Below are 14440 nucleotides of genomic sequence, written 5' to 3' on the forward strand. Positions count from 1 at the left end.
GGAAACATTTACTCACCTGATACTTCTGTGTACGTATTGCTCAGATTTGTTGAACTCTCTTTTTTTGATTTTACCAACAACTGAAAAAGTATTTCAGCTATTTAAATGACGACAACAGTGCACTGTATCAGGTTTTGTAATACTTTAGTGAGAAGCACAAAAAGGAAAGTTGGTGATGGAAGAGGTCTTTTATCCACACTGGACTGTTGTTAACTAGATGGATGGACGGAACACTGAGGTCATAAACTCGGTACCATTCAGTTCTACTTCTGAGGCACATTTAAAAGGACAATGTGCAAAAACACAGCCATTCGACATTACAACTTAAAGATCATGTGGCTAAACAAAGACTAAACAAATCACTACAGTTAACATGAAAAGACTCAACAGGTGGTAAAAGCAAGTGACAAATAAGTGCAGTATAGGTTTTATAAACAGGCAGTGAAGGGGTATGTCCATCCATCCATCCATTTTCATCCACTTATCCATTACTGGGTCGTGGGGGCAGCAGTCTCCACGACCATCACCCAAATCACATTGCACCGTACCAGTACATCGTGAGGTGAACCCTGGGGTTCCAGAGACATTGCCTCTGGGCCAAAGCACCACTTAAAGGGGTCTGTCCAATGATTAAAACGTTTAAAACACTGTTCCTACCAAACTGTTATTCTTGTTGAACAGGGGGATACAAACCACAAAAACAGCACCGCTATGTGGGGTAAGTCATGAAAATATTCAAATTGAAATTGATTACTTGGAGCTAAAGCTAGTGTACTTCTCTCAGAGATAACCAAAAACCACAACGACCTAGATGACACTAACTGAAATAACAGTTCAAAACACTGCTCGCTGTTCATTGTGGATTGTGTGTGTGTCTATTCATAACAGTTCCTATCGATACGTCACGGTTTCTGGTAACAGATTTTGGCTCACATTTGCAGACAGTGCACAGTACAGGGGACATGTTAAGATTAAATAATTGAAAGAGAAGACTTGCAAAGGGTGTTTTTTATTCTTAGAAAAAGGTTTACTCTAAAAGGGAAAAAAAGCCTGAGGCATGAGTGGACTCAAAGATGGTGGGGTTTTATTTAAAACATTATCTGTTTTTGGCATGGATCTGTGTGTTGGCTCCCAACGGTTTTTTTTATATCAGTATCGAAGCTGCTTGCTTCGTTGAGTATCATTATATAGCTGTTATTAATGAGCAACTGAAGTATTTTCCTAAGGAGCACATCAAACATAACCATTCATTTTGTTTTGTGAATGATGTGAAACACATGAATGAAGCAGACAAACACCAGGTGTTAAAGGTTGGTTCACTTTATTTGATAGCTTTCATTTTCACATTCCCACACAGAGCAGCAGAGATAAACAGAACACAGAGGGACGTATAAGTATTCAACCAACCATTGTCTTTGGGTGAACCAGTACAAGATGATTTCAAATGCACTCATCATAAATAATTACAGTGTACACATATGATGCTGAATGAGATGAGTGATGCTTCTTCACAGTCTATTCTGAAAAAGGGGCCTATTCTGAATGTAGTGCGCTTCTCCTTTTATTTCACATTTTCTTGGTGGCAGTCCTTTGGAAAGTTCTTAGGATAAGATTTCTTGCTCTTTGTATATTTGAATGTCTAAGTACGTGGCCCAATGATAGACTGGTGAACTGTCCAAGATGGTTCCAATCTCACTGCTACTCAGAGAATTATAAACAGCTAGAATATAAAAGAATGAATAAATGACTGAATATTATACTATCTGGAGATGACATTTGAGCCAGACACCCCACCAAGCAGCTGAACCGAGCTGCAGCTTATCAAATACTCACAGGGAGTCAGAGAGAAAGAGTAGTAAAAACAAAGAATGGCCTTTGTCATTTTGTAGTACAGCCATAACTTAAAGGTAATTTTTTATAGATTTTTTTTTCTTTCACGAATCTGCATACTCCACTAGGGTTACTATTGATGTTGTTGCAATAACATTGTGTATGTGACTAAATGGAGCATGTAGCTTCTTGACTGCAAGGACTTCATGAGCATGAAAGGAAGTTAGTTTTAGTTTCACACACTGTGGCTATCAACACGTGACACATCTTTGTTGTTTTCACTAGTAATTCAGACATGAATTCAACCATGTGAGCTACTGCTTCCGGATAATGAAAAACTGAGAATGAAGCACGGCGAGATACAGAGAATAGAGAGAATATTTGAGAATATATTAAGCTTACATTTGAACACATTGGTTACCTGTTCCAGAATGCAGTTCTATTTTTTTAAGCCCTGGAAAAATAAAGTGTGAAAACCACACATAGCTAACGATAGAGAACCACACACAGCTAGTGATATGACTTCCAGTCATTGGAGGTGCCTCAGAAGAGCACATCCTGTTTGTTTAGTACTCGCTGAAGGGCACAGATATTTTTAAAAAAAGACTGATAAATAAGTGTAACTCAAGGATAAACAGGGAAGATGAAACTTACAAAAGCAAATCTAAAGCCTTGTGTGATTTGCTGGGACTCTAAATAGCATATTAAAGTGTGGATGTTCTAAAATCAATGACTTGATTCTAAAATGTTAAAGCAGCATTGCGTTTGCAAGGTATATGAGTCAGAAGAGTCAGAAGGACGGTCGAAACGGCTCAACAGCTGTAACAGCAATCGTTCTCTTCTTAATCCTTTCTAGTCTGCAGAAGAAAGAAACAAAGAAAGAGGAATGATGTCTGTCTTAAACTACAGTGATAAAAAAAGGCATGAAAATGAATGAACACGTGAAGAACAAAATCAAACATGTTAAATATAGTCATTGGACAAATGGAAACTGGATATCATAACTATACCACCATGAAAAAAAGGAATGTACAGTATTGTTGGTATTCTAGTTATGTTCATTTAATTAGAACAAAAAATATCACATCCTACTGTGGTGATTTTGCACCTACATTGTTTCTGCTGTCTGTATGGACTCAAAAGAAGCAGGTTTACCCCTTGGCCTTATTATATTATTATTATTACCCATCAGTATCAATAATGCTTTCATTTGCTGTTACCCTGCATTAAGAAACAATGTTTTTATATTAAATGAGCTGTCAAAATAATTAGTGACATTAATTAAATTAAAACATTTGTATCTAGGGCTGCAACAATGCACTCACCTTAAGATACAACATGATAGATAATATTTTGTTCACATTACGGTTTTATCACGATTTTTAAACACATTATTTACCTCGCAGTCAATATCTTGACAATGAACTGGAAATATTTCATTTCTCTACAGAAAATACTGTGACTGTAGAAGTCAAGAAGAAGTTCTTATGTAACTTTGGCAACGTAGGGACGTGACAGCTTTAATAGCGCGTCACGACCCTACGTTTTAGGCGCATACTGCCACTTAGCGCCTAAAAACGTCGGTTTTTGTAGTCTAATGGTGTGACCAGTGACTTATTTAGATACCGCAAATTATTTCTTAAGTCTTGATGCGATTTTTAAAAAATATATATTAACCAATGCTAATTGTCACGTATTAGTATCGATTTTAACCAATTCATGACGCATCGTTAAATCCTTATTTGTAACACATTTTTACGCATGGGCAGAATATGTGTGTGCCTTACCTAAATACTTTAGCGCCCTGGGTTAGAGCCCTCCTCGCATTCCACTGAATCCCACTCCCAATTTACAACACAAAATATTTATCTTTGTCTTCCTTTAATTTATTTTAAAAAATGACAGCAGATACAATAAATTACCAGCACAGAATTAAATACAAATGAACGAATACAAAATAAACCATAGAATTTGTTGCTAAAGTTGTCGCTGAAGTCTGGATCTCTGTGGATACACAGTGCAGGGGTGGGATTCAGGTGTTTCAGCATGGCATCTAAAAAAGAAGGAGGACTAGGTGACATCACTGGCTGTTCAGGTGTTTTAAACAATGTCTACTTTAGACATGCAAAATGCAAAGAAGCAGAAGCCTGCTGTCCCGTGACAGGGCTATTTAAATGTATTTATTTAAACAAATCATACTGATGTAATGAAAAAAGAAAGAAAGAAAAAATGTAACCCCATACCTGAACACAAAATAAATATATCACCTTAGTCCCTGGAGTGAGCGTCTAAAATAAAGCAAAACTTTTCAGTCCAGAGTCAAACTAACTATTTTCATTAAGAACTTGCTTTAAGAAGGTCACGTTACTACTGGTAACACTTTTAGGCACACGAGGGATACGCCGTCCATTGTGTGGTTCTAGGCTACCAAGAACATTGCATTTATGACCTGTTCTACTGTAGAAATTTTGAATGACCTACCAATTATCAATTTCTCTGAGTTGCTAAAATGACAACAGACTGGGCCACTTTACATTGCGTATGCGTCTCAAAGGATCCGTGTGCCACTATTTGAACAGGCGGGTCATACTGTAGCTATGCAGTATGGAACGTTTAGCACTATAAACATACTTTACACACTATTGTATGATCTGCAACACAGCAAAAATCTAGGCCTACAGCTATGAAATATAAAAAAGTCCTAATGAAGCCAAGGGGGGAATTTACTATTATAAAATGGCGGAAGATAGAAAAGCTACATATCAATTCAAATGTAGACATGTTAAAAAACACTTGCTGCTAAACGGTCTCTTCCTATCAAAAGGAAACACCTGAAAAATATTAGGGGGCATTTATAACCTACAATATAGCTTTTCAACGGATGTCTTTGCCCCTGCCTGGCTCCAGTAAGATGATTTGACGTTAAAACGAGCTACTTATTTATTAGCATATCTACCACGTTAGGTTCAAGGCTCCCGTCGCTTTAAAATAATTTTATACGGCACTTAGCAACATAGCATAATGCAATGCAACCGGTTAAAATTTTTTGAGATTATTTTTCACTGTACCTGTGTCTTTGTCGCGGCCTCCTCTCCTCTTCTTTTCTTTTACCTTCCTTGGGCACCAGAGAGTTCGCTTCGTTCGGACGTTATCATCGTTATTTAACCGCTTCCTGGATTAAGGACTCCATCTTTAACCATCTTCTCAGACAGCAGATGCAACCAGCCGAGGGAAGGGATGTAGAACGTATGGTATTTCATCGACTATGTTTTGTCGTTAAACTACTCTCTTTTTTAGTTTAAAGTGTGTTATTAACTAGCTGCCGTACATGACTACATGGACTACAGCTGTGGCGACCGGTAATGAAGTGACGAGCTGAAAGTATAGAAATAATGAAGGTTACAATCTTTTGTGCTTCCATTTTGGCGCCACCTGGAGGTAGCGTTGCGACTGCTACGGTACCAACCATGGCCTTCCAGGTTCTTCCATATCACAACAGTCATATAGCGACATATCAGCTCTCTAAGAAGCGCTACTTAACCACAGTTTGTGACCATCACAGAGCGGTACTTTTTAAATAAGCTAAAACTGAAACGTAAAAAATCATAATCACACTTTCAATTTACAATACAATTCACAACCGGCTGTTCTGAGTGTGACAAAGAAGTGTCAGTCAAATCAAGAATGTAGATCTCCGCTTCTAATCCTATTATAACGTGATCTACCGATATCAACACGTTTGGAATGTAAGATAATGCATTTCTAATAATAACAATATTAATAATACTAATAATAAGGAAAGCATTGACAGACTGCAACGCGCTTTACTGTATTGTATTTATGTAATAGTCACATTCTTATTTGTTGGTAACGTTATTATGGACTGAAACCGGGTGTTTTTGAGAGTTTATAATAATAATAATAATAATAATAATAATAATTATTATTATTATTATATATGTGTTTAATGTTACATTGTTGTCCATTCGGGTTTCCGTGTTGCAGTAACGCAAATATATTTATTTAACAGATGTATATGTGGTACAGGGGTGGCCAATAAGTGGATCAGGATTTACCAGTTGATTGCAAATGGAGCGCTGGTAGATCATGAGCAATTAAAATTAAATTATATCTAAATCTAATTTTGTTGTGTGTAGTAGTGTCATATACTGCAAGAATAAAATTATGTTGTGCCAGAGCTTCATGCATTTTATCAGTACCCCAACATATAATGTATTTATGAAGTGTGTTAGGTTTAACATGAGTACATGTATACAGTATATCATGAACCTTTCGTTGACTACTTTTATTTTTAGAACACACCGCACGGACACACGGGGGACTGCCAGGTGCCCCGTTGGTGACCCCTGCTCTATATTTATCATTTTCAATAAAGGTAGATCACTATAGCCAGGTCGTGTGAATTTTGGCTCCAAAGCCAAAACAGTATGGACATCCCTGATGTGGTATGTCAAAAGACCAATGTGACGGCATGTTAGGTTATGATGTAATTTATGTCAAAGCCCAATTTGCACCAATCCACCATTAAAAAATGGTTTAATTGGTTAATAAAAGGATGGACTTACGTGCGTTGTTCAGATACTCGTCGATCAGCTCGGCTGTCTGAGTCTTGCCGTGGTCCTGAGCCAGTTGTCGGGCGGTGCGCCCCTGGGCGTTTGTCGCGCTTGGGTTCTCGGTGAACCCCAGGAGCAGCCGGACCACCTCCAGGTTACCCTCCTTGGCAGCCAGGTGCAGCGGCAGGTTACCGCGATCATCCAACAGGTTCGGATTCGCCCCGTGTTGCAGGAGGACGCTCACTGTGTCATCGAAGCCTTCGCGCGCCGCATCATGCGTCACGGTGAGGCCTAGGACAGGGTCACGTAAGTCTGGGTTTGCGCCCTTATTGAGCAGGACCTTAACCAAGTCGGGGCAACTCAATTTAACCACCTGCAAAAATATAGGGAAGATATTGGGACAATCATGTTTACAACAGTCGCTAAAAATGTGCAAACTGCGAACCAAAGCGAGGGCCGCGGGTGTCTCCAAACAGGTGTACAGTTATTCAGATACAAGTTGTATTCGCAAGAGCGCAAATTTTAGGCGCATAAATTGTTGTTGAGGTCGCAGAGCGATAAACACTTTGCTTTCTTGTCAGAGCAGCAGGGCCATGCCAAAGAGCATAAGTAGCAGGACGTCTGTTTTATTTTTTTTAATACATCAATAAACTCACTTCGTTTCCTGTGGTTCATTAAGAAAAAAACAAACAACCTTCCTTTCCTCTACTGGCCGTGTTAACAGTACGTGGCAGTTGTACTTTTCCTACCACTTTAATAATAAAACAATGATAATAATAATAAATGATCATATTTTTTACTTAATTTTTAATTAGATATATTTTATAGAATTTTACAAAAAGATTACTCTCATGTTTGAGATTTAAGACTCCACTACATATACTATATAATGAAGGACAAATATTTTGGATGGTGATATAATCAGGATCTATATGTGCAATACAATATTTTTAACATGTCAGTATGATGACAAAAGAAAGAGGAAGGTTAAAATCATATGGTCTAATGAACAGTAATCCTTGGATGGATTTAGCCTTTTCCCCATTTCTTTTACATTTTCAATGTTTTTTTTTTTATCCACGTGTTTTTTGGGCCAAATATTTAGATATTATTTTTTCTTTTTGCAAGTTTTTGTTTGTTTTGTTTTTACAATAATTAGCTTTCATGGGGCTATAAACGTATCTTTTAGCTAATTCTACTCACACATTGGTCTAAGTCCTACCTCAAATTACAATAATGTTTTTTGTAACATTTATTGATGTTTTAATTTGTTGTTTTATATTGCCTTGCTGTTCTGTTCATTGGCTAATAAACTTGCAATTCACATAAACTTGCATAGGGTTAGCTTTCAGGCCTTGTAACATTTTTTACACTTTTAAAACATATTGTTTGTCATAAAAACATGGCCTTTATGTCCCTTTTATTAGGCAAATGCACCTCTTGAAAACAGTGCACCTGGTATTTGAGGCCTGGGCCATATATTTGACATCAGAGGTCCAAGGATAAAGAATGGACCACTTTTTTGCACATTATTATGTCCACTTTGTGTTTATATTTTATGTTTATATGTAACTAAAATCTGATGATACAAGAATATCATTTTTTTTAATCAGTTTTGGGTAAATTTATTGGGCCTGTGTATTTTATGATGAATCAAGGAGTCTGTGGCCTTGGTGTAATTTATTGATTTTCTTTTTTATAAGGACATGTTGTCAGAAAATAACAAAAACGTTTGTAAAATAGCCACTTAGAGTTAAAATAACTGCAAACGCATGGATTTTAAAACAACAGACTCAGCCTCCATTTCCTGATTTCCACCATTTTGTCTAGAGTGACATGGCAAAAAGGGCTCATCATGCTCGAGATGAGGATGAGAACAAAACATCTTAAATCCCTGATCATTTTTTAAAGAGAAAGACCATTTTGTTTCCACATTCCTTTTGTGGCCTAAAAATACTTAACACAGTAGCCTTTAGCTTAAATACACATCTGTCCTCATTATTGTTTCATACATCAGGATATAATCTTGAAATTTAAGGTTAAGCCTGTTTTCAAAATCACTAAAACTTGGCCAATGTAGAGTTTATCACAATAATGACCATATATCTCAACGTCCAATATTAAACCCCCCCAAATCTAAACAACTCAGAGGGGCAATATGAAAAGGGAACTAACTGTTACAAAGAGATCAGGCAAATTGCACGTGGGTAAAAAACAAAAGGCAAAGGGCATTAAATGAGATTGGTTCGTCATTACACATTTATGCTAATTTGATTTGTTTTTTTTAAATTTTGTTTACATTTACATTTATGCATTTAGCAGATGCTTTTATCCAAAACGAGTTAGAGGAGGATTAGGTTAGCCACTTTCCCCCATATGTGTACAGTTCACATGTGATTGCTGAATTAACATGACAGTACAAATGTGACTGTGATTATATTCTATTAGTAAACAAACACAATATAATACTATTTAAAATAATCCTCCAATAATATTAGTTAACAAAAAAACGTTTTTTAAAAAGAGTTGTTTCTCACATGTGAGTCTAAGGCAGGGGTCACCAACTTTTTTGAAATTGAGAGCTACTTCTAGGGTACTCAGTAATACGAAGAGCTACTTGTTTGATACAGACTTCCTGAACAATGTAATAATGTAATAAGTACTGGGACAGACAGCAGTAGAGTCATTGCACCCATTTGAATATCATTGCAGCTGGAACTGGTTCAAAAAGCACAGTAACAGTACAACGTTTCACCCTCTTGTTGACTACTTTTATTTCTTAAAACAAACCGTAGGTAGACCACGAGGGCTAACAGGCGACCCCGGACGCCACGTTGGTGACCCCTGGTCTAAGGTTTGACCACACGTTTTTGAAGAAAATAAAAGAAAATAAAGTGCAGTTGAAATGATAAAAATGAAAGAAGTTCTCCTCTAACCTGCAGTGCAGTTCTCCCGTATTTGTTAATTCCACTGACATCAGCTCCACTTTGCAGTAAAAACAAGACTTTATCAAGATGTCCACAGGCAGAAGCAGTGCAGAGCTTGTCAGCCATTGTCTGGTCATCCATTCTTGTCCAAAAATATAAGAATATGGAAAAGGCAGATGGAGGTCGGTGGAAGACGTTTTTCTGGGTGTGAGTGACAAAGAATAATGGATCCACGTTGCTAGGTGGTATGATGTGTGCCTGTGTGTTCTATTAGACACCACCCCCGTTTCACCATATACAGTAAACTTGTGGTGAGGTGGAAAAACCCCACTCTAGGAAACGTATTATAAATACTATAAATGCCAGAACTATTTTCTGTGCAATTAAGCAAAGACTCTATTCAAAACTGAAACAGTCTGTTTACATATTAGCATACACTTCATGCAAACACGACATATTGCGTCCAGACATAACATACTTTTCCACTGGAGACTTTTCATTAAACAAAAGGTCGCGAGTTACACGCCAGTATAAAAGCGACCTTCACTATTGTTGGCAAAACAATTAAAAAACAAACAAAACCCATCAGGAATTACGTCACGTGTTCTGTTCATCTTAAAGACGATGCTAAAAGTAACAAATGCAGAAAGAAAACAATTCGTTTCACAGCTAATTAAATATTCTGCAGATTTTTCATAATGTTTTTCACCAACACGTGTTTTTTTTACTCATTGTAAGCGGTAAGTCAGCGACGGTAATAAACTCAACACAAAATCCACGCTGGGTAAAATTTACTTAAAAAAAATATAACGAATAAACCCGCCTTACTGAGATTAAAAACTCTTCCGCACAACAGGTCAGCTAAGGAACTAAACGGGAACTCTTCCCCCTAGAAATATTACAGCCAGCAAAACCCCACGGATGGATAAAGAAACGAATCCAAAAAAAGGTCAAAGCTGCGCATATTTAACATCAAAGGATGTGATGTCACTGACAGTCACTTCCCGCTCATATTCAAAATAATTTGCTAAAATGTTGAAAAGAAGAAGCAGCAGCAAGAGCGTTGTCGTCCGTCCTAAGATGCAGCAGATGAAGAATGGAGGCTGAGAGGAGCAGACGAGAGGAGGTCACAGGAGGTGAGGGAAGAATCCACAACAACCATCCGCACAAATTCATTCTCACACATACCCACTCGGATGATCCGCCGTTTGTCGCTGAGAATCATCTCACTCACATTTTGGCTGTGATTGTCCAAACAGTGGACGCATATCGCCGGGTAGGTTCATGTCAACGTTAAACGTGGGCTGTATATAAAGCAGATCCGTTACCCTTCACCGCTCAGCCGTATCAGTGTAGTTTAAAATTCATACCAAAGGTTAGATGTCTTGATTGGACAGGAGGACAGAGGCGGGTTTATGAAGAGGAAAAAGTAACTGCTGCTGCAAACGCATCAAGATGAGAAAATGTATCTTTATCACGGTAACAACAATGTGCTGAATGGATTTAATCTCATATCTCAAAGCATTTATATTCAATTCGTTCTGTCCTGTTTTCAAATATTTTTATTTTTTGCTCTGTTGTTTATAGTCAATGAGAAATACATGGCTCGTCTGTCAGCCATCGTCACAGAACGCCGGTTGTCACTTTCCTGGCCCTATGCCGCCCTCTAGTGACAGACTATTTGTACACGATAATGTTTGATTAAAAAAAAGTCCTAGAGCGAGCCCGCTCAGACTAAGGGACGATAACAGAAACCATTGTACTCCTACTATACTAATATAATATACTAATATAGGAGCATTAAACGTCTAGATCATACGTGTCCAACTCAAGGCCCGGGGCCAAATGCGGCCCGCCAACCCGTTTTGTGTGGCCCGCAGGATCTTAAAAAGCATTTAGTAAAGTCCATGCAGCAGAGTTTCTTAATCTGAGAAATTAAACGTTTTTTTATTATACAGCAATGAACAATATTTGTAGCTTGAATAACTAAAAACCAATTACAGAAACATTAGTCTGTTATGGAGTAGTCACATCTATACCAGTGGTCTCCAAAAGAAGGAAAGTGAACTACTTGTCATTGTGACACAGCACACCACTGCACACATAAAAATGTGACCTCTTCCTTTAACCCATCACCACAGTGAACAGTGAGGGAGTGTGTGGGGATGGTGCCATACTCAGAGCACCTCAGTGGTAACTTGGCAGCTGGTGGACTCGAACCTGAGGCCTTCCAGACCCACTAAGACACTACTGCCCCAAACTTGTTGTTTCAAGGACTGGTCAGCAAGTGAAAGATATTTTACACTTTTGTTGAGTTGAGATTCTTTACCAAATATTTTCAACAATTCTGAGTTGGACAAACTACTCTGCACTTGTTGGGCATGAGTCTGCGAGTGTGTGAGGGAAACACACCTGACCTGACCTTAGTGGCAGGCAGTCAATGAGGTTGGAAGTTTTTGCACCAAATCAGACCCCAATCGGATAAGTGTGAATTGATTACAGTTCACCAGTTACAGTTACGGTTCAACAGTCCATCTCAGGAAAACGTACAGAGATAAACAACCATTCAAATTCATCACATCACACCTATAGTCATTTTAGAATTTCCTATCAACCTCATTGCATAATGGCTGGGGAACAGGAGTATTCTTGCAGTAAAGGCAAGTGTTCTACCAACATTTACCACCATGTTGTCCAGTCGGTGATTCTTGATGTGAAGCATGTAATTGTTGTGTAGTCTAATTATTATCATGATATTTTTGTCTCCATATAAATTTGTGATCACTCAATAGACAATTTGTAGACAGATAGACCAGAGTTAGGTTGACATACACCGAGCGGCTAATGGAAGGAACTTCCACTTTTTTTTTCTTTTGCAAACATCAAAGATTTCTGTCATTTTAATCCAGGTTCTTTGAATTATTTGTCACTGGCAGAATGAGTATGTACTGATGGAAGTCAGTCAGAAATCTCTGTTTAAGTAAGTGTGTGTCTGTGAATTGTTTGATGGCAATAATGCAACTCATAGGATGTGGAGCTACCATTAAACCCCAGAAAGAAAAAGCAGATGATGATCTAACATAGCTAGCTGATATCTTAATCTAGCCTAGATTTGAAGGTGACTGAATATTTGACATTTTGGTTTGACATCCCACAGTATTCACAGTCTAAGATAATTTAGGCGATCCTTGGTCTAGAAAATCTTCTAGTCTTTTACATTAACTGTGATATTTAGTTTTCATGTAAAACCAAATGTAAAAAGGTAAAATAAAAAAAATATTATCTAGGTAGAGTATAGACAGGGTATACATACGTCTGCACATAAATTAATTTTCTTTTTTAAAGAAAAGACACAAAATGTGCCATTTGCATGGGCGTTTTTATGTGAATACATTTGGAATTTGTGTGGATAAAAGAAAAGAACATCAGAGTTTTTGTTAAGACTAGGCTAAGACTTTGAACATCAAAGCATCAATAAATATTTAGGGTGGAAACCATAATTTAGTATCAAGGTTGTTGAGCACCTTTTTCATTTGGTGCCAGCAGTTTTTACAACATCCGCAGCCGCTTTACGACTGCCGTAAAGCGATACTAGCTGACAATAATGATATGAGAAAACTGAACACTCTAAGGTTGCTTCGCATATTTTAGTCTATTTAATACTGTTAAATTCTGATAGAGGTTGTTATAGGTTATTTTTCAACTCGTCATTCGTCGACCCGTGTGGAAAATAGTGTTTTATTCGCAGTCCGTCCCCCTCTGTGAGGCGAGAGAGCGACGAGAGCCAGTGGAAGATTTGCTTTTAGCCAGTCATTGCCATGGCCTCCGAAAGCGGCGACAGTAACATGGACAGAGAGATGATTTTGGCCAACTTTCAGGTGTGTGTCTCCTGTATGTCCAGTGTGTGGTATACAGATTTCAGTGACTTAGTGGCCAGTTCGGGAAAAATAGCTGCGAGTACCTGTCAAACAGCTGTTAACTCAACATCACCGTAGTCGTAAACAGAAGGGCTGAGCATTATGTGGTTAGCACATCGAGCTAACTCACAGAGTGACGGGCAGCTTTAAACAGAAAATTAACAAAATCTCTCAAACTCCACCACGACTGTCCATGGCGTCTATGTGCATTTTCATGTATTGTTGCAGTAAACCGCATAAGATGACATCGTCGTGTGAACCAGTATCTGCCGTACCAAGTACAGGTTGTTTACATTTCGCCACTCGGGTTTTAAAGTCTTTTTCAGTAAAAACAGAGTGCAGCCGTCAAAGGCAAGGCTGAAGCCCATACTGTGTTCCGGCTTAATATGGTTATAGTTATTGTATTTACTATGTTGCAGATGCAATCCTTTATCTGGACAATTAATAATTTAAAACGTTTATATGGTGATGAAATTGTTATTTAAACGTTCACTTTCTTAGGTCCCACCTTTAAGTGGCTTTATTTTATCACATTCAGTTAGTTTAAAACATACTTTTACTTTTAGTACACACTTGGAAGCCAACGATACTGGACTGCTGTGAGATAACTTTGTTTAAATGTCTCTTAATAAAACTTAAGGTTTCTCTTTGCACACACGGTTTTTTGTGTGGTTTACAGTGGAAGGTGCTCCCTGTAATTACTGCGCGATTTGGCTGTAAATGTAACACCCAGGATTGCATGATTAAAAGCACAATTACTGTCTACCCTGTTTTTGTCACCGTGGTGATTGTATGAATTTGCATATGTTTAAAATATTTAATTTAATTGTACTAAAAAGCTTTTGTTGAACTGAATATTATTTTCTTTTCTCACAGTTATGCACTGGAATTGACAACATTGCAGAGGCAATCACCCTGTTAGAACTCAATAACTGGGATTTAGTGGTAAGTTTTTGGCCTTTGAAGACTGTGGACTTTGTTGTTTGTCAAACTACTTGGTTTGTTTTAACTCCAAGTCAGAGAATAAACACTCAGGAGCACATTTAGCATACAATTGCACCAGCCTCATAGAAGTGTTTACTGTTGAAAAGTATCCTTTCATCTGTTTTATGTATTTACTGAACTTAATATTCAAAGCAGGTGCATCCCCTCATGTGCACGTCATTGAGGAAGAATTTGATTTGATTTTTAG

The 14440-nt window shown here is 37.8% G+C and overlaps 2 protein-coding genes across 4 annotated transcripts in view; one reads left to right on the forward strand and one right to left on the reverse strand.

Annotated features, from left to right (window-relative positions):
- Window positions 1–204: 204 nt before the first annotated feature.
- cdkn2c (cyclin-dependent kinase inhibitor 2C (p18, inhibits CDK4)) lies at window positions 205–11209 on the reverse strand. 2 transcript variants are annotated; one of them, XR_003048892.1, is made up of 5 exons: window positions 10520–11209; window positions 9341–9532; window positions 6417–6777; window positions 4899–5205; window positions 3695–3883 (listed from the first exon to the last, which is right to left on the reverse strand). XR_003048892.1 is itself a non-coding variant. In XM_008335697.3 (3 exons), the coding sequence occupies exons 1-3, from the start codon at window positions 9470–9472 to the stop codon at window positions 2683–2685; spliced, it is 498 nt and encodes a 165-aa protein (XP_008333919.1). In that variant the 5' UTR covers window positions 9473–9499; the 3' UTR covers window positions 205–2682. The 2 variants fall into 2 exon arrangements, 1 of the variants encoding a protein (XP_008333919.1); XM_008335697.3 differs by lacking the exons at window positions 3695–3883; window positions 4899–5205; window positions 10520–11209 and adding an exon at window positions 205–2687 and having other exon boundaries at window positions 9341–9499.
- Window positions 10358–14440, forward strand: part of faf1 (Fas (TNFRSF6) associated factor 1) — a 51572-nt gene continuing 47489 nt past the window's right edge. The window contains exons 1-2 of one of the 2 annotated variants that reach the window (XM_017031197.2): window positions 10358–10467; window positions 14125–14193. Coding sequence is in view for 1 of the 2 variants with exons in the window: in XM_008335709.3 (XP_008333931.1) it covers window positions 13150–13209; window positions 14125–14193 (129 nt within the window). In the remaining variant the exon portion in view is untranslated. Of the gene's footprint in view, window positions 10468–12866; window positions 13210–14124; window positions 14194–14440 lie in introns of those variants that run through there. The other variant, XM_008335709.3, reaches the window with a different exon arrangement.

This window comes from Cynoglossus semilaevis, chromosome 2 (assembly GCF_000523025.1).
Source record: "Cynoglossus semilaevis isolate Cse_v1.0 chromosome 2, Cse_v1.0, whole genome shotgun sequence".
Taxonomy (NCBI): Eukaryota; Metazoa; Chordata; class Actinopteri; order Pleuronectiformes; family Cynoglossidae; genus Cynoglossus; species Cynoglossus semilaevis.